At 39.7% G+C, this 22,366-nt stretch overlaps 1 protein-coding gene across 1 annotated transcript in view; it reads left to right on the forward strand.

Annotated features, from left to right (window-relative positions):
* Positions 1-6,325: 6,325 nt before the first annotated feature.
* The window catches only part of SYNJ1 (synaptojanin 1), a 65,243-nt gene continuing 49,202 nt past the window's right edge, over positions 6,326-22,366 (forward strand). The window contains exons 1-8 of the mRNA XM_045164952.1: positions 6,326-6,467; positions 8,326-8,593; positions 12,051-12,276; positions 12,974-13,057; positions 17,177-17,238; positions 19,533-19,629; positions 21,144-21,313; positions 22,042-22,123. Coding sequence (XP_045020887.1) covers positions 8,334-8,593; positions 12,051-12,276; positions 12,974-13,057; positions 17,177-17,238; positions 19,533-19,629; positions 21,144-21,313; positions 22,042-22,123 — 981 coding nt within the window. The 5' untranslated portion in view covers positions 6,326-6,467; positions 8,326-8,333. The remainder of the gene's footprint in view (positions 6,468-8,325; positions 8,594-12,050; positions 12,277-12,973; positions 13,058-17,176; positions 17,239-19,532; positions 19,630-21,143; positions 21,314-22,041; positions 22,124-22,366) is intronic.

Genomic DNA, 22,366 nt, shown 5'->3' on the forward strand with positions numbered 1-22,366 from the left:
TATGGCTTTCCTATTTTAAGTGATCTCTTTATAGTAGAGATTCTCAAATTGTTTTCTAGAAATTAAATTATCAGAGAAATGGAACAATAATTTAGTCAGGTCCCTCCTAATTATATATTTCCCAGTATTTCATGGAGTTTCATAAAATATGGGAATCTTTTTTTTCCTCTCAGTTAAAAAAATACACATATGGGAAGGAAATAAAATTGTATTATAAGTAATTATCTTAATGCCATTTAGAGATACAAACTTCTTAATTTAGGAATATGCACATGTATTTCTAACAGCTATTTTTGCTAGCTACATTAAAATTAAAAAAAAAAAACATTAAATAATGTTACATGTATGGAAAAGTTGAAGTTCAGCACAAAAGAATTTTTTTTTCTGAACTCTTTGACACTAGTAAGTTGCTAACATGAGGTAAACAGGTTTTATCTGTTTCCCCAAATGCTTTATTATAATATTTCCTAGAAAGGGCATTCTTCTGCATAACTACCAGATAACCGTCAAAAAAGGAACATGGTACCTGCTGTCCAGTTCTCAGACTCTATTTTAGTTCATTAGTTGTCTGAACAATATCTTTCATAGCAAAAAGATCCAGTTGAATTGTGTATATTGTATTTAGTTATCATGTCTCTTTAGTATCCTTAGATGTGGAGAAGTTTCCCAGTCTTTGACATTTATGACCATAAAGTGTTAATGACTTTTGAAGGCGAGGGCCAGTTGTTTGGTAGAAATGTCCCTCACTCAGAATTTGTCTGATGGTTCTTCCTGTTCAGAGTCATGTGGTGTTGGCAGGAATATTACAGAGCAGTGTGCTTTTCATTGTATCCTGTCAGCTGACACAGTGTTGACTTGTCCCATTTACTGTTGGTGTTCACTCTGAGAACTTGTGTTGATGTGGTATCTGCCAGGCGTCGCTGGCCAGCTCTTTTTCCTTTATAATTAATAAGTGTTTGAAGGTGAGGTACTTTGAGACTGTGTATGATCCCATTGCTCTTCAAACTTTAAGTTTATGGGTTTATTCAGGGATTTATAATCTTTTACTCTTAAAATTTGTCTTGATGCTCAAATTGTCCCAAATTTTGCCAGTAGAAGAAGCCCCTTTAGGCTGGCTTCTGTATTTTTGTGACGTGCCTTCATTGTTCTTTGAACACTCGTTTACTTTCTGGCACAAAAATTTGTTCTAGCCTCGTCTTGCCCCTGCCGTTCTCCTGGAATCAGCCATTTCTCCATGAAGTCCTAGTTCCTTTTAGTGGAGAATGTATTAGAAAGCAAGATCTGAGTGCTGGCTGTGTTGTCTGTTATTGAGTATTGCTGATCACAGGTCCTGTAACTGATAGAGTGAAGGAAAATGTGTAAGTGTGTATGTATATGCAAGGGTCTCCCCCTGGCTCAGTGGTGAATAATCCGCCTGCAGGGCAGGAGACACAGGAAGTGAGGATTCGATCCCTGGAAAATCCCCTGCAGGAGGAAATGTCAACCCACTCTAGTACTCTTAGCAGAAAATCCTGTGGACAACGGAGCCTGGTGGGCTATAGTTCATGGGTCGCAAAGAGTCGGACACGACTGAGCACAAGTGGGTCTATGTATTTGAAAGTATAATTATGCCCACCCATTTCTGTCTTTGTCTGTCTCTCTAGAAAACTGAGTTCACAGTCCAGTTCCGATCAGCACCACAGCATCCTTTCTGGTTTTCTCTCTGTGTTTGTACTGCCCTTCTCCGACAGTGAGAAACCTGCTCCGTGGTTCTTGGTCGTCCCCCTGTGTATAACCAACCACTCTCCTGTTGCCACTACAGCCTCATCCACCCCATGGGTGGCTTCCTCGCCCCACTGGGGCTCTAGCACCCTGCTTGGAGCCTCCTCCGTCCAACACACCGTGCCTTCTCTACTCTCAAGCTCCAGCATCCCTTCGCAGGCCATTCCCACCATCCCTGGGTGGACACCACCCTCCTCACTCCGCTCAGATTTCATCACCTCCTGCCAGCTGCCCCTCCCCTCAAATGGAGTCTTTCTTTCCCCACCTGTGGCTTCAACTCCATGAGCAGGGACACCTTTTTACTCTCCCTGGACTCACAGCCTGCGAAGGACCTCCTTCCATTCTACCCCACACCTTTGAAGCATAAATGAAACAACAGGTAATCATCTACTGTCCTTTAGAGTAAAGATATTTAAGAAGGAAACACTAGGTTTTCTTCTATAAAATTGAAAGGATCTAGAGGTAAATGTTCATATGGTTCTGAAATCACCTTCACCAGTTCACTGAACATAAATTACTGAACTCCTCCTGGGTGCCAGGCACTGAGCTAGCCCACCGGGGACAGGCCAGTGGATTAGACAACGCCCCTTCCCTCATGAAGCTGCCTTTTCTGACTGTTGGAGTGTAGCCAGGGTAGTAAATTAGTAACCTCCCTAAGCCTGTTCCCTCCTGTCAAATATTTGTCACTCTAAAAAATAATTTAAAATTTCATTTAATATTTTGAGAAGAAACCAAAAAATTCCTGGCAGGGAAAATGACATCTATTCTTTGAATCGTTTTTCTTTCCTTTAGCATTATTTTAGTTAAGAATATACACTTTAACTTAAATTGTGTATGTTTGTGTGTGTGTCCTGTTCCCTGAGTCTCAGAATATAATACAAAAGCACAAATAACTGAACAGCATGACATTTGTTCACCTGTTTGAATCAGGTGACAGTCTAATAGATGGGTCTTCATTGGGCCTGAAAAACATGGTAGATGCATATATTTGGAGCACAGTTATTGAAAAGGTAATTATTATGCATTATTAGAAGAGAGAAGATTTTGTTGCATGGTAATTTAAGTTATAAAATGACTTTGTCTTTTCTAAGGGAAGGTGTATGCTTAGTTGCTTAGGCATGTCTGACTCTTTGCGACCCCATGAACTATAGCCTACCAGGCTCCTGTGTCCATGGGACTTTCCAGGCAAAAATACTGAAGTGGGTGGCCATTTCCTTCTCCAGAGCGAAAGTGACAACACTAAAAATGTATTTTCTTTTTAGCCCTATTACTGGTATTTGAACCTAAATGGTTGGTGCTAAAACTGAGAGATTCATCTGGTAATTTCTGTATTACTGTACTAGTGGTAGTGTTTGAAATGCATGTAACGTGTAAACTCTAGGATAGAATTTGCCCTGGAAACCATGCCTTATCATCACAGAAATAACAAGCCTCTCTAAGGTTTGCTTTTGTACATTTTGTACTTATAACAAGGCAAGATGTGGGAGAAGGGGTTCCTGTATTACTTTATTTTTTTTATCATTTAATTTCTGATCATTTCTTTCTTGAAACAAGCTGATCTGATCTATATGTGGTATTCAGGAAGGAGTAACAGGGTGAGAGAATTTTATACAAGACGTAGATAATTTCTAATGCTCTATTATGGTCAGCTTCTCTGTTAAAATGCATAATTCAGCCATTCCTTTAAGGAGGGTGATAATGTCATGTTGCTTTGATTTTAATGAGACCTTTCCCGAAGGTAGAACTCTCTGGGGTCCTTTATGAAACACCAACCCCAGCTGTTTTATATTCTGCAGGTGTTATGTAAATGTCAAATAATAGTGTTTTATTATCTAGTAAAACAGATGAAATGGGGTTTTTGTTGCTTCTTGTTTCATAGGCTACAAATAAGACTGGGTCATTGTCCTTTTGATTATTTAGCTGCGTTTCTTTGCTTTAAGAAAGCACAGTGAAAATAACTGTCAGGAATGCTGTTGTGTTAAATAATAAGAGTTAAAATAATTAACATTTGCTGCTGCTGCTGCTAAGTTGCTTCAGTTGTGTCCAACTCTGTGCGACCCCATGGACTGCAGCCCACTAGGCTCCTCTGTCCATGGGATTTTCCCGGCAAGAGTACTGGAGTGGGGTGCCATCCTGTATTACTTTAAAATTAAAAATTGTGTTGTGATATTTTCTAACTTGGAGAAGGCGATGGCACCCCACTCCAGTACTCTTGCCTGGAAAATCCCATGGATGGAGGAGCCTGGTAGGCTGCAGTCCATGGGGTCGCGAAGAGTCGGACACGACTGAGCGACTTCCCTTTCACTTTTCACTTTCATGCATTGGAGAAGGAAATGGCAACCCACTCCAGTGTTCTTGCCTGGAGAATCCCAGGGATGGGGGAGCCTGGTGGGCTGCTGTCTATGGGGTCGCACAGAGTCGGACACGACTGAAGTGACTTAGCAGCAGCAGCATTTTCTAACTCTGTTCCTTGTCATTGAATGTTAGGAGTAACTTCTATAAATATATAGTGTAACAAATAATAATGAAGGAACTCTAGGAATGAAGAATGAAATTCACATCCCCATAACTTTAATGGCTTGGTGAAATCGTCCTCACTCCCTAACTTCATACAGGTGGTTTGATAAAGATAAAGGCCCACCGCAGTAAAGAGCATGCTCAAGAACTGCGACATCATCAGGTAGCTGAGTGAGTGACTCAGTCTTTTTTTAATATTTATTTATTTATTTATTTGGCTGCATGGGGTCTTAGTTGCAGCATTCCAGATCTTTATTTGCGGCACGTGAACTTTTGGTTGCTCCGCGTGGGATCTAGTTCTCTGACCAGGAATCGAACGCCGGCCCTCTGCATTGGGAGTTTAGCCACTGGACCACCATTCAGTCTTAGCCTCTGCTGCCAACTAGCAGAGACACAGCTCATTCGACAGCAGAAGTGGGGTAACCAGGAAGAAGTCTAAGAGTCAGCGGTTTGAAAAGAGGTGAGGCAGGCAGGGAAGATGAGCTGTCTGGAGAACCCTGGAGATGAGCTTCGAGACAAAGGAAAGAGCTTTAATGCAGAATACTATGGGATGTTAGGCAAAGCAGTAGACTGAGACTATGGCCATTTTGTTGGCAATAGAGATCAACAGAGAAGACTGTAAGAATCTGCTTACAAGCGTTTGTAAGGTGGAACACATGCATATTGTCAAAACATATTCAATACTGTGATTCTGTATCAGAATGTAATTTATTAGAATATTTATTAGACTTTGTAATATACTGTATTTTATGTGCAAATCTTGGAGAAATGAGAGAAGGGAAAAGTGCAAAAGATAAGAGGTAAATAAGGAGTGAGCCAGTCATCTGAGAGGTGAACTGGGAGCTGTGGGGTAGGCTGTGGATTAGGGAGGGCAGTGAAGAAGGAAAGAACTGGAAAGGAAAGGATGGAACGAGAAAGAGGTTCCTGTCTTTCCAGATTTGTAGGCCTTAGAAGGTCATATTTGCTATCGTACATTGAAATACTAGCTGTGGTTTATGTTTCTTTGGTTCTGTGTCCAGTTTTCAATAAGTGTGTTTGCTAAGAACTCAGAAGGTTTTCCTTTAAAGCTTCAGGATTTGTTTTTGTTTTTTTCTCAATAGAATGACCATCACAGCCTGTCTTAGGGAAATTGTTCTGTAGGTTGTATTCATTAGTGGATGGCATTAACTTCATAGCAGAAGAAATAAATCCAGACGAAGGCCAGACTGACAATTTCCCTGTCCCTGTGCTTGACTCGTGGTCAAGCATTACCATTAACTTTCATAATTTAAGCGTTAGTAGTCTTCCATGCGTCAAGCTCTGTTCTAAGTGTCAGTGATTAAAGAATTAATAAGACAAGAGTTCCACCTTCAGGGAACAGGTTGGCTAATGAGAAAGACAAGTGATAAATATATTTTAAATGTTTTGGCAACATGAAGAGGGAGCTCTGTGAAATTCTTGTGCTTAGGTAAATAAAGGTTTCAAGAAAGTGACTTTGTGTCTTTGTTTTTCTAAGGTGAGTTCAGTTTTGGCCAGAGGCAAAAGTTGGGTCAAGCCTTGCAGGCAGAAAGCCAGATCACTGTGCAAAGGCACAGAGATGTAGAAAGTGTGTTTGGGCAGCAGTGAGCGTCTCATGTGACTGGGGCATAAGGCGCATGGGCTGTGGAGGGAAGGAGAGCAATGAGGACTGAAGCAGAAAGGGCGGGTTGAGGCTAAAGTCTGGAAGAGTCCTTGTTAAGGGGTTGGGTGTTGTCCTGTAGGGATATCAGGACGCAGTGTGTTCCTGGTATTAAGATTAGCTAAACAGATCAAGGGGACAGCAAAGAAAATTCAAAAGCGACCTCCAAAAGATAGGAATATTATTAAAGGTAGTAAGTACTTCAGGATCATTAGGCAAGGATGGATTCATGAATTGATGGTGCTGGAATAACTTGTTACTTCTTTGGGAAAAACTATTAAAGTTACTGGTTCAAAAAAAGATTTTATGCAGTCCATTTATGTTAAGAATATCAGACTTAGATTCAGACTTGAGATTTTTGGTTGAAACTCTGGCTTTATAGCTAAAGCGAATCTGGTGTTTCAGGTCCTTTTTCTTATACTAAAGCTTTTTTTTTTTTTTGTAGCATCAGCAGAAAAAGAGGCAATCAAGGGTACATACTCCAAAGTTCTAGATGCCTATGGACTTTTAGGTGTTTTACGATTAAATCTTGGTAAGTATTCAGTATAATTCAATCTATTTTTTCATTTCTGTTTTTGTAACTTTGAAGATTTGATAGACACTATTTCATAGACTCTGTATTTGATCTGTGAGTATAGAAGCCTCTTAACCTTGAGATGATTGTTACCTGAAAAGCCATGCTACATGCTCATGCTCTCATGATTCTAAATTCCAGAGACAGCGTCCTGTCTGAACACTTTAAGAGATCAGTAACATTGTTAGAAGAGAAAAATAAGGGCATTGCCCTTTTTTTTTTTTTGCTTCAGTGCACTTAAGGAAAGATGTCTTAGAACCACACACTGTTTCCCCTGGTTTGTGGTGGAAAAGATACCTGTTTTATATTCAGAACATCTCAGCTTGAGCCTGTCTGCCATTCATTGTCACCATGGGCTGCAAAGTAACATTTGCGATCACCAGTTCTACAACAGTGTGACTCAGAGTGTGGCCCCCAGACAGGTTACACTCCATGAACTGTTTTGTAAGTGGTCTGGATGAGAAGAGAAGCTGGCGCTGACATGCAAGTCAACACATGGCTTCCTTCATTGATAAAGTCTTACTGTGGAGAAAAAAAAGAAGTCAGCTAAACCAAATAGAGAACTTAGTGATGCAGTTTTCTGTTCTGGAGCAAGCACCTGTTCTCACTGAACTGATAACTGAACTAGTTCCTGGATCGTACTTCGAGGAGCACTGGTCTTGTCAAGTGGAGATATGCCATTCGTTATGACCCTGTCACACGTAAAGCACTGTGTATGCGTGCGTGCTCACTCAGTCATATCCGACTCTTTGTGACCATGTGGACTGTAGCCCACCAGGCTCTAATGTCCATAGGATTTCAGGCAAGAATACTGGAGTGGCTTACCATTTCCTCCTCCAGGGGATCTTCCCGACTCGGGGGTCAAACCTGATTCTCTTGCATCTCCTGCATTGGCAGGCAGATTCTTTACCACTGTGCCACCTGGGAGCACTTAACTAGTATTGTCCTGGATCATCCTCACAGTCCAATCATTGTTTTAATCTCATGTTCTTTTTTTTATTTATTTTTTGGCCACCCCTCATGGCAGGTGGGATCTTAGTTCCCTGACCAAGGATCAAACTTGGATCCCTGCATTGGAAGCAGAGTCTTAACCACTGGACTGCCAGGGAAGTCCCTTAATCTTATTTTCTAAAGGCAGGATATCTCATGTTGCATATGTTAACACATGAAGTTGGTTGATATAATAAGTAGTGGAGAAGCCAAGATGCAGGGCACTTCTGCCTATGTCAAGCCCCCACATGCTCAAAGAATACCACTGCTGAATTCCACCTTCATACTCACTGCACAGGATTTTTGTCAAAATTAGATGAAAAAAATCGCTATGAAAGTTTTTGTCAGCCAAATCACTTTATAAATTGTTACCAAAGACTTTTTCTTCACATAGCAGCAACAGCAGCAGCAGTTCACATTTAAATGCCATTTTTTCAACCTTACTGTTTATGAAGAACTCTCAATGCATTGTCTTGTCTGAACTTCTTACAGTCATAAAGGAAAGGTAGGGAAGATAACACATACATTTTTAAAATTTGATAAATCTCACATACTTTTAAATTAAGTAGAAGAATAATTTCATAAATGTAAGATTATTCTGTTAATGTTTAAATGCTTCATCATACTAAATGTATTTAAACAAGGATTTTTTCCCCCAGCTTCTGCCAAAATCTTGTTTTGAACTTAAATGTGTCTGTGATAAATTTAAAATAACCACACTGTCAGATTTTAAAAGACAGAGACGCTAAAAGAAAGTTGGAAGAAATTTTGAATAGCTTGTAGAATATTGGGACTTCCCATCCCATTAAGTCTTTGGTTTTTGCAGGTGATATTATGTTACATTATCTGGTCCTAGTCACTGGATGTATGTCTGTTGGAAAAATTCAAGAATCTGAAGTTTTCCGAGTTACTTCCACTGAATTTATATCACTGCGAGTTGATTCTTCGGACGAGGATCGCATTTCGGAAGTGCGAAAAGTTTTAAATTCAGGAAACTTTTATTTTGCATGGTCTGCATCCGGAGTCAGTTTGGATCTGAGTCTTAATGCCCACCGTAGCTTGCAAGAACACACAACTGACAATAGATTTTTCTGGTGAGTTTGTATTACGTTTTCCCTTGTGATCACGTGCAGTGCAGCCACTGGGTGAGCTGGAACATGGAAGGCATAGCAGTTATTTCTAGAGCTGGCAGTGGTGGGCACGGCCAGTTGAGCACACCACTCTTTACTGTTGCGGGATCCTCAGTGGAGCATAGCAGATATCTGCCATCATTTTATTAAAGTAGTCCTGTGACGTGAAACCCATTTACTCTTCCTGATCTAGACGGACCTTCCATTGCAGACATATATTTAAAATATTTATTTTTAAATCAGGAAGGAATTAATCATAATAGAATTGTGTTATTCATATGTATGGTTCTTAGTTTGAGATCTCATCTCTGGCAACATTTGCCTTTCTAAGCCTACATTCCCTTATTGTTTTTAATTGGAAGGTTGTAAGTAGATGATTTTTTTTGATTCAAGAGCAGCCGACTACAGGGAAGTAGTATGCTGGGATCAAGTTTAGTACTGTAATAAAATGAGACTTAAGTAGGTAACTGCGACATATTTTGGGATTATGCATGAAGGTGCTGTATGGTAAGTATGTGTTAATGGGGCAGCAGGACCCACGTGACTGTAATTGGTATCGTCTTATTGGAACAGACCAGATTTCCAGTATAGTCGTTCTCTTGTCCACAGTCAGCATTGCTGTTGACTTTTTTCCTTAACACAATGGACAAATTGTATTTCAGTTGTTTACTTACGTTATAAGGCCAAAGTCCAGGACTATGCTCACAGCTTCCCTCAATAATTCAGACTCGGGGGTGCCCCACTGTATACTTTCTCTCTCTCCCACTTTCACTATCTGCCTGAATGGTCCTGGAGAAAGGCCCTGGGGATCAGAGGGCTCAAAGTCAGCAACACTAGGACTGGAAACTACATTTAGAGCAGTAACTTGGTAGCTTGTAGCTCCCATAGAAGTGTCTTGGCCCAGAGTGGCATGGGGGAGCCAAGAGGGCAGAGGGAAAAGGGGCTTTGGAGCGCTGTATCTGGAGACTTGGAGCCTAGCGGAGGGCGAGAGGACGAGAGGATGGCGGTGGGGAAGGGAGGGCGTAGGAGAGACAAGTCGGCATTCCCGTCTGCTCATGTCAACCCTGCACTTCTCTGATGGAAGAGACACTGATGTTTCTGAAGAAGCTGATGGCGTTGCAGCTGGTCTTAGGGCAGCTCTCTTTACCTTTCTTCCCTCTGCTCTTTCTAACCCCACATTTCTTAGATTGAGAGAGAAAAGTTTCTCTGCCGTAATCAGAAGTCCAGGCAAGTGCAGATGCATTGGCTAAATGGCCAGCAGTTAAGAATGTCACGAAGTTTAATCCGTGGGAATAATTCTTTTATCTTTTCATTCAGTTATGGGTAGAAGTGGGGGCCAATTTAGATAACAGATTGAGGAGGTTTATGAGCTGGAAACAGGCTGAGCAAAGAGGAGGCTGAAATGCTAAAGGTGAGTTTTGCTCACTTTATAGTCTTCAAAGCTTTGCTAAGGATTAGAGTCTGGAGCTTCACTTTGCATAGAAAAAGGAAAGCTTTTAGAATTCATTATGCAAACCCTTGCAGCTTTGTAGAAATATTTCCCAAGATACAGCCAAGTAAGTTCTGTAGCCAGAGAGTGGCAAACACCTATCCCAAAAGCCCATGTAGTTTTACTCCACTGGGGATTTGAGGCTGCTGCCAGTTGAGAGTCGAGTGTAAACTTAAATAGAATTAAAACAGCAAGGCGTTGACTGTGAAGAAAAATGAAAACTGACAGCAGAGGGAGAAATTCTATCTGAACAAATACACGGCTCCCACTGCTATTTAAATGGCTTACCTCTGCTATGATCTGGGCCTCAGCTGTGGTGTCTGGATGAACTGGGTCACAGCCAGTTTGAGCTTTGCCAGATCAGATCAAGGTAGATATTAAGTAAAGTGTGGAAGCTGAAGTCATGTTTTTAAATTAGTAATATTCATCGGATTTAACGTTATCCCAGGAGTAAGCCTACTACTCACTGACTTTCCAGTATGCTTTCTTCAGTGGATAAAGAGGCTGGGGTTATCTCTGGTTTATCAGGATTGCAAGTGGCCACCACCTGTTTGCTGTCCCCTGCAGCGTAGCCTGAAGTGGTGGGGACTGGGGAGACTGCTCCAACAGCATTGATGTAGATTCTTAACAACTCTAAGCCTTCAAGAAAAGGCTGTCACATTGTTTTTATACCTCTTTAAGAAACAAGATAGTGCAAAGCACTTAAGATTTCCTCTTAAACTGGTAGTTTGAAAACTCAGAGAACCAAGCTTCAATATTCTAGCAACTTCCCTTTTGTAAGGCGCCTTTATTATCTACAAGTCCCAGAGAGGAAGTTTTTCTGCACAACAGCATATTTTACTTGGTGGTGGTTTGGTGAGGTGTTTTGGAGGCCTGTGTTTCCAGCCTCCAGCCTTCCTTTGGAAAAGGCAATGGCACCCCACTCCAGTACTCTTGCCTGGAAAATCCCATGGACGGAGGAGCCTGGTAGGCTTCCGTCCATGGGGTCGCGAAGAGTTGGACACGACTGAGCGACTTCACTTTCACCTTTCACTTTCATGCATTGGAGAAGGAAATGGCAACCCACTCCAGTGTTCTTGCCTAGAGAATCCCAGGAACGGGGAGCCTGGTGGGCTTCCGCCTATGGGGTCGCACAGAGTCAGACACGACTGAAGCGACTTGGCAGCAGCAGTGGTTCCAGCAGAGCCCCTGAGGCAGGCAGAGGGATGTGAAGATGGCCAGTGTGGCAGGTCCCCAGCCCCCATCCCAACGTTAGCCATGACAACTCCACTTGTAATCTGTTTTCTGATCATCAGGTTTCTGTGTGTTCATTTAAACAGAACTCTCTGCCCTGAAAAGGATTGGAAAGTAGGCCCTCTCTGTTACCTAGAGTATACAAGTATTTGGAGCGCTGGGAAAACCCTAGACGGGCATTAATATGGTAATTACTAGCTCATGTAACTATTTAAATTTAATTAAAATGGAGCCTTATAAAAGTCAAGCCTTAAGAAAATCCATATATATATGAATTCCCTGGAGTTGTGTGTGGAAACGCTTTTGGAACAAGTGGTAAATACATTATGAAGAAAGACATAACAAATGGGGCCCAAATTCTAAAAACATAGAATAGGTGCTGCTTTTGCATGGCCCACCGATCACATGTCTGAGGGTCTCCCTGTCTAGCCCTATCCCGCAGTCCCTGGCACAGTGAATGTAAGTGGGTTGATTTCCTTCTGGCGCCTCTGAAGTCCCAGGGGCGCTGTCTTAGAATGCATGCTGTGTTGTGCAGTGTGCTGCCTGTATGTGCTCATCGCTCAGTCACATCCAACTCTTTGTGACCCAATGGACTGCAGTCCATCAAGCTCCTATGTCCATGGAATTTTCCAGGCAAGAATACTGGAGCGTGTTGGGGAGTGCTCATCACGCTAATGCAGTTCTTTCTTTTTCTGTTAGGAATCAGTCTTTGCACTTGCATCTCAAGCACTACGGTGTGAATTGTGACGACTGGTTATTACGCCTCATGTGTGGGGGAGTAGAAATCAGAACAATTTATGCTGCTCATAAACAGGCAAAGGCTTGCCTCATTTCCAGATTAAGCTGTGAACGAGCTGGGACCAGGTTTAACGTCCGGGGAACAAATGATGATGGTCACGTCGCCAATTTTGTAGAAACAGAACAGGTATATAGTGTTTATCTTGCTTAATCACAAAGAACAATTGCAAAGCAGATTTTTATTTGATTCAGAACTCATTTTGACATCTGTAATGCCATTTTATGGTTGCTCTTGGCTACTTGTGAGCCTTAAAGAAAGGATCCTCAAAAACAAGCTTATTTAGGTATGGCTCTTCAAGTAAGTAACAATTTGTTACTAATCAGCATGACATCATCAGTGCCCTATGTTTTAGTATTGAATTGAAAATCTTCAGTTACAGAGCTAGACAACTTAAGAAAAGTGGGTTTTAATGAAATTAAGTCAAACTCAACTCTTAAAGGTAGGTTGTGTACCATCTGAAATGAGAAGTTACATTATTTTTGGCTGTAAGTATGTAATTGTAAATTCAGGACTTGCCCTCAATCCAGTTTAAGTCTTCAGATTAGTTTTTAAAAATTAGAAAAAGCTAAAGAAAAACAACTAAATGAATTCAAAAGGAATTCCTTTTTTAAAAGTTGTAATGCTTATGCTTATATTTTCACTATTGGTTAATGTTTGTAGAACTATCACTAGTTGAAAAAAATTCGGCTTATTTATGGCCTATTTTGTTAGGATAATTTGTTTATGAGAGACTGGTCAAGAGATATAACTGTTAGTAGATTTGTCTTCTGATGTAGAGGTAACAACTTTGTGGAAGTATTTTACCCAGTATTTTTCTCTGTAGGTTGTGTACTTAGATGACTCTGTTTCTTCCTTCATACAAATCCGGGGATCTGTCCCATTGTTCTGGGAGCAACCAGGATTGCAGGTATGTGTTTTGATGTTTAGTTTTCTTTCTTTTTCTCTTCAGAACTTTTCATATTTTTTTAAACTTTCAGGTTAGCTTATTAGTTCCTCGGATAATTTTGTTACTCAGTCTAATAATGTTTCCTGGATTTATAAATAAATTGTATACAGAAATTGTTTACAAATCCTGGAATTGTCCTAGTTATTCTTTCCTTCAGTATTCTTTCAAATATCCATAGGAGTGCAGCTCCCATATTTCACATTAAAATTTCAATGTTTTCATGGCGCGTTGATTTTCAAAGTGTTTCTGTATTTACTATCCCCATATATAACAATTTAGCGTCTGTAGGCAGAAAAATGTAGTAGTTAAAACAAAGCTTCTGAAACTAAGCCTCTCAATTTGAATCCTTATACTGCTAGGCTGTGTGATCTCAGGCAAGTGATTTAACCCCTTTGTGTCCATTTTCTTATCTGTAACATGGTAATATTAGTAGTTCCTACTTCTTAGTTTCTTACAACCCATACCTAGTTCTGACCGCCAGAGCTAGGTAAGGGTTAGCTGAAATGGCACCCCACTCCAATATTCTTGTGGGGAGAATCCCAGTCCATGAGGTTGCAAAGAGTTGGACACAGCTGAATGTCTGAGCACGTTTGCTGTTATTAAGAATATATCTAGGAATTCCCTGGCATGGCAGTCAGTGGTTAGGACTGCATACTTTCACTACTGAGGGCCCAGGCTATAGATCCCTGGTAGGGGAACTAAGATTCTGCAAGCCATGCAGTGTGGCCAAAAAAAAAAAGAGGAACATATCTGCTGATGAAATTTTACTTTGCAGTTTGTAATGACTTGGGACTTGTCATCTTGAACATTGTTCTCTGTTTTGCTCTCTGATCTTTTCCCCCCCAAACTTTCCTTTTGTTTAGTAAATGTCTAATCTTTAAAATATAAGATGTTTTTTTCACGTTAGTTCATAATATTGTATTGCCCATACTAGTGTGATTTTGCATTTTATTTTTATTCAAACATGTTTAGTCCCTAAAATATAAGTTACATTCATTTTGGGCTTCTGATATATACTGCCTAGTAAATTCTGTGCCTCAGTCTATACTATTGAAAAAAATGTACAGGAAAAAGAAAATTTTGCCTGCATTTACTTTCATTTAGTTCACAGCTGGGTCTGTCTTACACTCGAGGATGGTTATTGTGGAGAAAAAGTGCACACCACTTGAATCTTTTCAATAAGGGAGTTTATTCAAGACAGGCTAAGAATTAACAAGGATTAACACTGGTGCTGCTTTGCTAAAATTCTTGAGTTCTTGTCAACACCAGTTTGAGTCATGTGGGTTTCATCTTTGGCATTTTGGCATAACTTATATAGATACATTTCTTCCTGTGTCTCCCTTAGGAAAGAATACCAACCCTACCCTATTTCTGTTTTTGTGACCAGAGAAGGGTGTTTGGAATATTTGCTCTAAGAAATTTCTAAAACCCTGCTTTGATGGGAGGTAAATGCTTTTGGTTTAGAGACAGGCTAGTGTAAGAGATTCTTCTAGTCTATTTATAGGCCCTCTGTTTTACTGCTTTCTGTGTTATTTTCTTAAGTTCAGAATTACAGTGTTTGATTATTCAGTAATGTTGGGTCCTGAGTAGTTACATGGAGGGATCCTCCTTGGATGGGACTTCCTTTCGACTTCCTTCTTTGTTCTGTGGCCTGTCCAAACAGATAATCTGACTGGATAATGTCATTTGATTATGGGCCGACAACTGTAGATTTGAAAATTGTGCCTTTCTTTATAGAGATAGTAATTTTTGAGACCTCAAGACAGTCCAACAGTTCTGCCAAATCATCACTGAGCTGGCCTGTCATCTTGGGTTGGGTTGAGGGTTGGGTCAGTGGTTCCGAGGTATTTAGCTTAGTAGTTTTTAAAGCCAACCTTTCTTTGACCAGAGATGGATTAGTTTCATGAGTATCTTTTATCATTTTCCCCACCACTCTAAAAGAGCAGTTAATAGAGGAATGAAAATAATAGATACTGACTTTTTGAAATAAAAATACCAAGGCCCTAAGTTCATTTTTGACTTCGAGCGGCTGCTGGGTGTCCTGAGTGTTCTTAGGGCTGGAATTTATTTTCAGGGCTCCTTCAAGTTAGTCACTTAGTGAGCTGTTTCACTTCAGTGGCCACAGACAGCGAGTCCTTCCTTGGCAGTTGTCCCTTGTTCTACCTCTTTTCCTCCATGATACATTCTTCTCAGGTTCTTGAGATATTTTAAAGGAATCTTTGAGAGTGATTTTAAAATGCAGATTCATGGCCTTAACTTCCCATCAACTGAAGTAGAATTTGTTGGAGTAGGGCCAAGGAATCTGCATTTCAACCAGGTACCCCACCACTCAGATTAGAGAGCTTGGTGGTAGTGGATCCTGCTCAGCTGCTTTTGCAGCGTATCCAGACCGCCTGCTCCAGCGGCCAATCCTGAGCCAACCAAGGCAGCCCTGTGATGCTTAATCCCAGTGCTGTCTGAGGTCTTGGACTTTTCTTTTCATTCCCGCTTTTGTCATCTTGGTTAAGGTCTTCATAGTTTTTTCTTGCCTGAAAGATTCTTACAGATTTCTAACTGGTCTCCTCCCATCTTTCTGTCGTCTAACCAACATATTGCTGTAAGAATTGTGAATTGTAGGTAGTTTTATATATGTGTCGGGAAGCAAGTAATAGGGAACAACTACAGCCATTACCAAAAAACAAATATGAGAAAGCTTGTATTTTTTTTTCACCTTCTTGATAGTTAAGAGTACTAGTGCAAGATGAATGTTAATGAATAAACAAAATGCAAAGTATTGGACTTTTAGAGAGTTAGAGGGCAACTACATGAGATGACTCCAGAGAAAAAGTATGAACTTTGTCTGACGTTTCTGCCGCCTAAAACGCACAAATGTGTCTTGGAGCACACACCTTTCAAAGCTTAAGATTTTATACAGTCTATTGTGTACTAGAAATAAAATGAAATAAAGATGTGACATTTGGCTAATCAGTTTCTTACTAAGAAGGAAAAGCTCTAAAGAGAGTCCACTGATTTCTCAGGACAGTCATTCAGTCATCTCAGCAGGAGAGGGAATGCTGAATGAATGATAATACTGTTAATTCAGTTTGGGACATGGATGAGCATTTAGAGCTTATTTTCTGGTTTTATTTGTCCAATTGCATGACTGATCTGGCACTTCTCCTCCATGCCACCTTTAAAGTCACGTTATTCACAGATGAACCAGGATGAATTCTGGGGAACCTTGGGCCCACAGTCTCAGGGAGATATTTACAAGTGAAACTCAGGAAAATAATCTGGTCTCACTGTTGTATTTCTTCTTGGCATCTTTTGTATCTCTTGATTCTGCCTCATCTCTCTCCCACTTTTCCTATATGAGAAAAGAAAAACTGTAGCAACACACAGTAGGTAGTTATTTTCCATCTTGTTTAATTCTTATAACCCAAATTTCAAAATATGCTGTTGTTTTAGTTGTGTGCCTGAGAGATTGACTTGGAAAGTCTTTTTCCAGGAATGGTTATTTTTAGTCTGTGGGATCTTTGGGTGAGAGTGGAGTGAATAGGGTATTTAGCATAACAGAGAGAAAAAAAATATGTAGCCATTGCACTTGTTGGCAGTCTGAAAGAGTAGATGTTTTAGTCAGGAGGCCTGTACTGTTATGGGAATCATTTTTCGGAATGAATGATGTTGCTGTAAGAGGATAGGTTTCTTCACTTGGCTGGGTTTGTTCTTTTGTTGCACGAATGACAATATCTATTGACTTACAAAGGGCACATATTTAGAACGTAAGACAAGGTAATGTATATGAAAGCACTCTTAAAAATATCTTACATAAATAAAAATTCCTGTTTTTACAGTTTACCAGTTTACCAGTGTTGCATAATGCTCTAACTTCTAGTTTTTTTTTTTTAATGAGGTTGTATTTTAAAAGATAAAAAGGAGAAACCCCTAGAACTTATTTTTTTAAGAGAATATCACAAATGACAATTACTGAGCTTACTATTGTGTGCTTAGCAAATGAATTATTACATAGAGTAAACAATGCTATTTCTTTTGTCTGCATGTTGGCTTTTGGTATGATTAAGCATATTTTTCTTATCTTAGGTGGGATCCCATCGTGTTCGTATGTCAAGGGGATTTGAAGCCAATGCACCTGCTTTTGACAGGTAAGACTGATGACTTTTATATATTGCTGTGAGTTTTGATGTTGCTAAGCAGTGAGATTAGTTGTATTTACTGCTTCATTTCACCTTTTGGGCTCTTAAGTAAAATTTCTTCTTGACTCTGATTTAAGTGGAAGACAGTGACACTCTTAGGAATTCTAGGAGTGGTGGCAGTAAGTGGGTGGGTCTTGATGTCTTGGCCTTAAAACTACCTCTGATGGGTGTGTTATCCAATATGGTGGCTATTAGCTACGTGAAGCTAGCTCTTGGGCATTTGAAATTGACTAGTCCAGATTGAGATATGTTGTAGGTATATAATAGGTACTGGATTTCAGACCTAGTGCAAAAAAAATGCAAAATGCCAATATTTGTTTTATATATCAATTACATGAACTAAAAAGCCTCTTGATGAAAGTGAAAGTGGAGAGTGAAAAAGTTGGCTTAAAGCTCAACATTTAGAAAACAAAGATCATGGCATCCGGTCTCATCACTTCATGGGAAATATATGGGGAAACAGTGGAAACAGTATCAGACTTTATTTTGGGGGGCTCCAAAATCACTGCAGATGGTGACTGCAGCCATGAAATTTAAAGACACTTACTCCTTGGAAGGAAAGTTATGACCAACCTAGATAGCATATTGAAAAGCAGAGACATTACTTTGCCAACAAAAGTCTGTCTAGTCAAGGCTATGGTTTTTCCTGTGGTCATGAATGGATGTGAAAATTGGACTGTGAAGAAGGCTGAGCGCCGAAGAATTGATGCTTTTGAACTGTGGTGTTGGAGAAGACTCTTGAGACTCCCTTGGACTGCAAGGAGATCCAACCAGTCCATTCTGAAGGAGATCAGCCCTGGGATTTCTTTGGAAGGAATGATGCTAAAGCTGAAACTCCAGTACTTTGGCCACGTCATGCGAAGAGTTGACTCATTGGAAAAGACTCTGATGCTGGGAGGGATTGAGGGCAGGAAGAGAAGGGGACGCCAGAGGATGAGATGGCTGGATGGCATCACTGACTCAATGGATGTGAGTCTGAGTGAACTCCGGGAGTTGGTGATGGACAGGGAGGCCTGGCGTGCTGCGATTCATGGGGTCGCAAAGAGTCAGACACGACTGAGCGACTGAACTGAACTGAACATGTAGAAATGATATTTTAGTTGTATTGGATTAAATAAAATATATGTAAATTAGTTTGACCTTTTGGTTTTTACCTTTTTAATTTGCCTTCTGGAAAATTTTAAATTATATCTGTGACTTACGTTATATTTCCTGTGGATGACATTGCTCTCTAGCCTCTGGACTGATTAGAAGCTGGAGAGACTAAAGGATCCTGTGTGGGGCCTATTTATCTTAAGGCTGGAGCTGTTCAGGAGCTCTGAATCCGCACAGAGTAGGCAGTGTCCTCACATATGAGGTGCAGCCTAGTGCCCTCTGCCCTCATTGCCTTGCCAACCTAGCTGCATGGCTCCTGGTTTCCATGTCCACCCAGCATTAGCCTCAGGGTGGAGAGGGGGCCAGATGACTCTGAAAGCCCTAGCATCAGCTCAGTGCAGTTCAGTTGCTCAGTCATGTCCGACTCTTTGCGACTGCATGGACTGCAGCATGCCAGGCCTCCCTGTTCATCACTAACTCCTGGAGCTTATTCAAACTCATGTCCATCGAGTCGGTCATGCCATCAAACCATCTCATCTTTTGTTGTCCCCTTCTGCTCCTACCTTCAATCATTCCCCACATCAGGATCTTTTCCAATGAGTCAGTTCTTTGCATCAGGTGGCCAAAGTACAAGGAGTTTCAGCTTCAGCATCAGTCCTTCCAATGAATAATCAGGACTGATCTCCTTTAGGATGGACTGGTTGGATCTCCTTGCTGTCCAAGGGACTCTCAAGAGACTAATGGAAAAACCAAAGCTTTGACTAGACGGACTTTTGTTGCAAAGTAATGTCTCTGCTTTTTAATATACTGTCTAGGTTGGTCATAACTTTTCTTCCAAGGAGTAAGCATCTTTTAATTTCATGGCTGCAGTCAAAGTCTGTCACTGTTTCCATTGTTTTCCCATCTATTTACCATGAAGTGATGGCAAATAGATGATAAGTTGATAAGTCAGAGAAAATTGTATTAACTGACTTTTCACAAATTCAGAGTTTTGATTCCACATGAAATGGATTTGTATATAGTTTTGCCAATCCTATGAGTTTAAAATACTGCCATGTAGGTCCTGGTTAAAAGTGGGTTCCTGTTTATTGAAAAAAGTTTTTGACTTATCACTTGACATATGCTTACTGCCTTTCTACCTTTAACAGGCATTTTAGGACACTTAAGAATTTGTATGGTAAACAAATAATAGTAAATCTGCTTGGATCTAAGGAAGGTGAACATATGCTAAGTAAGGCTTTCCAGGTAAGTGATCATTTTTTTCCTTCTGTTCTGGCCCATGGACACCTAGGATGGTATTTTAAAAATAATAGTCAAATTCTTCCCAGGAATAAGTTCTTCCTGGAAGAAGATTGAATACTTGTTGGAACCATTAGTTCTTTGAAGGCAGTTAGGCAACAATTTAGGGTAATCTTGCTGAAATTGGGATTATAGAAAGCTTTCAAGGCATTGACCCTGTTTTCTAATTGCTTATTTATGTAGTGGAGAAGCAGAAGAATACCCTCCTCCTAAAAAACGTTCATCAGTCACTGGCAGAAAGATACCAGGCAGTTTCCCCCTTCATCTGTTCATTGCTTTGGCTAGTTCCTACAAACCATAGTCACTGTTTTAAATCTATGAAATTGTGAATAAAGCATTTGTATACACACAGGACTTCTTGTACCAATGAAAGAAAATTTGAGAATTTCACATAAGTAAGAACCTAAAGAAATGTCTGACCTCTAAAGAAAACATACTTTTCATAAATACTTATTGGATCAATAATGAATTGATATAAATTATAGTGTTATATAAGATTATAACCTTAAACAAAATGGCTAGAAAACATTTTCTCATGTTAATGAAGAAAGTTAATGAAGTCCAGGATTAATTATTTGGCTGTTTTGTTTGAATATCATTAATAAACAAGTTATACTTTAGAGAGTGACTTTTGATTATAAGCTTTTAAAACATTTGTATATATTGAATGAAGGTATAAAAATGAATTCTTCAAATTTTGATGAGCTTTTCCTTAGAAATCAATTACTTTGTTTTGAGATTCTATAATAGATATAGTCATCATATTTTTATGATAAAAAATGAAATGCTGGTTGTTGGAAATAATTTTTCATTTTCTAAACCGAATGAGAATGTTAAGTTCCCTGATATTAATTATGTAAGACCTAACTAATCTATCTGGAATAGTATAGGAGGTTTTAGGAAAAGGATGCTGTAAGATATTAGCAAGTAATTTTTCATTTTACTGCCAATGGCAATGAAAGAAAGCTTTGTGAAATTAGTAAGATTTCAAGGACCTGCTTAGATTTTCATTTAAAATAAAAGTTCCATTTATAACATTGTGTTGATACAATCATATTTGGTTAACATTTAAATGAATATTTTCATGGCGGCTCAAACCTTAAAGAGTTCACCTGCAGTGCAGGAGACCTGGTTCAATCCCTGGGTCGGAAAGTTCCCCTGGAGAAGGGAATGGCTACCCACTTCAGTATTCTTTTCTGGAGAATTCCATAGACAGGGGAGCCAGGCGGGCTACAGTCCATGGGGCCGCAAAGAGTCAGACACAACTGAGTGACTAACACTTTCACTTTCCTTGGCGGTCCAGTGAGTGGTTAAGAATCTGCAGTTTCACTGCAAGGGGCATGGGTTTGATCCCTGATTGAGGATAGGGGAGATAGGGGATCCTGCCTGCCGGATCTGTGATTTGCAGCCAAAAAAAAAACCGAAGAAGAATTAAATGAATATTTTATTTTTATTTTCAGAGTCATCTGAAAGCTTCTGAACATGCTGCTGATATCCAGATGGTGAATTTTGACTATCATCAAATGGTTAAAGGAGGAAAGGCAGAAAAATTACATAGTGTTCTTAAACCTCAAGTCCAGAAGTTTCTGGATTATGGAATTTTTCATTTTGATGGAAGTGAAGTTCAAAGGTTTGACTTCTCTGTTTTTCCTTTTTTTAAATTGGAACTTTTCTGTAGTTACTTAATTTCTTTATTATACTTGATTTTAAGCTTGTTCTTCCTTTCTGATAGTAGCTTACATTACTGGGCACGTGCTATGTGTGGGTCAGGTAGTGCACTTAGTCTTTACAATTATTAATAACAACTGTAGGGATGGGTCACTCTGGAGGAAGTGGGGGCTGAAAGCTGTCATCTTCCCCACGTCACGTAAGTAGAAAGTGTTGGAGCTCGAATTCGTCTAGCTCCAAATCTCATGCTGCTCTTTCAGAGGCTGTTCCGTTTCTCTCGTAAAATTAATGTCATAATATTTCTTGGCCTCAGTAAAGATTATTTAATGCAAATAAAAGACATGGGTTATTGTCTGTTCTGCTATAGAACTGCGTGGTTATAAATCTGAATGTGTGTTTAGCTCCTGACTACTGGCCTCATTAAAAATAAGTGGATGTGGTTGACTGGAGAGATAGGTAATAGAGAGTGGACGGCAAAATGTTAGCGCTTATAGAATCTGGATGGTGGGTATATGGATGATCACTGTAAAATTCTTTCATCTTTTTTGTGTGTTTGAGAATTATACTAGAGAATTGAAGTGGGGAGAAAGTAGATGCTACATTTTAATCAGCTTAATTTTTCTCAGTTTGTTTTAGCTTTTGTTATTTTGGTTTTAAATTGCCCATTTAGTTTCACTGAATTTGTTTCAGGTGCCAGAGTGGTACAGTTCGAACAAACTGCTTGGATTGTCTTGACAGAACAAATAGTGTGCAGGCATTCCTTGGTTTAGAGGTAAAAAAATATGTGTATGTAACTTAACATCACATTCCTTTTTCAGTGCTTCTGTGATATTTATGTTTGTCATTAATTATTTTTCACAAAATGAAGTTAAGCTTCATTTTCACAAATAAAGTTTGACTTCTCTTCTAGTTTTTTTTTTTTTTTTCAAGTAATGTCCCTTTTCATTTAAATGTTTCCTTTATCTGTTCTAAATACTTTCTTTAGATAGCTTCTGTTTCCTTTTATTGTTGGTTA

This window comes from Bubalus bubalis, chromosome 1, assembly GCF_019923935.1.
Source record: "Bubalus bubalis isolate 160015118507 breed Murrah chromosome 1, NDDB_SH_1, whole genome shotgun sequence".
NCBI classification, from domain to species: Eukaryota; Metazoa; Chordata; class Mammalia; order Artiodactyla; family Bovidae; genus Bubalus; species Bubalus bubalis.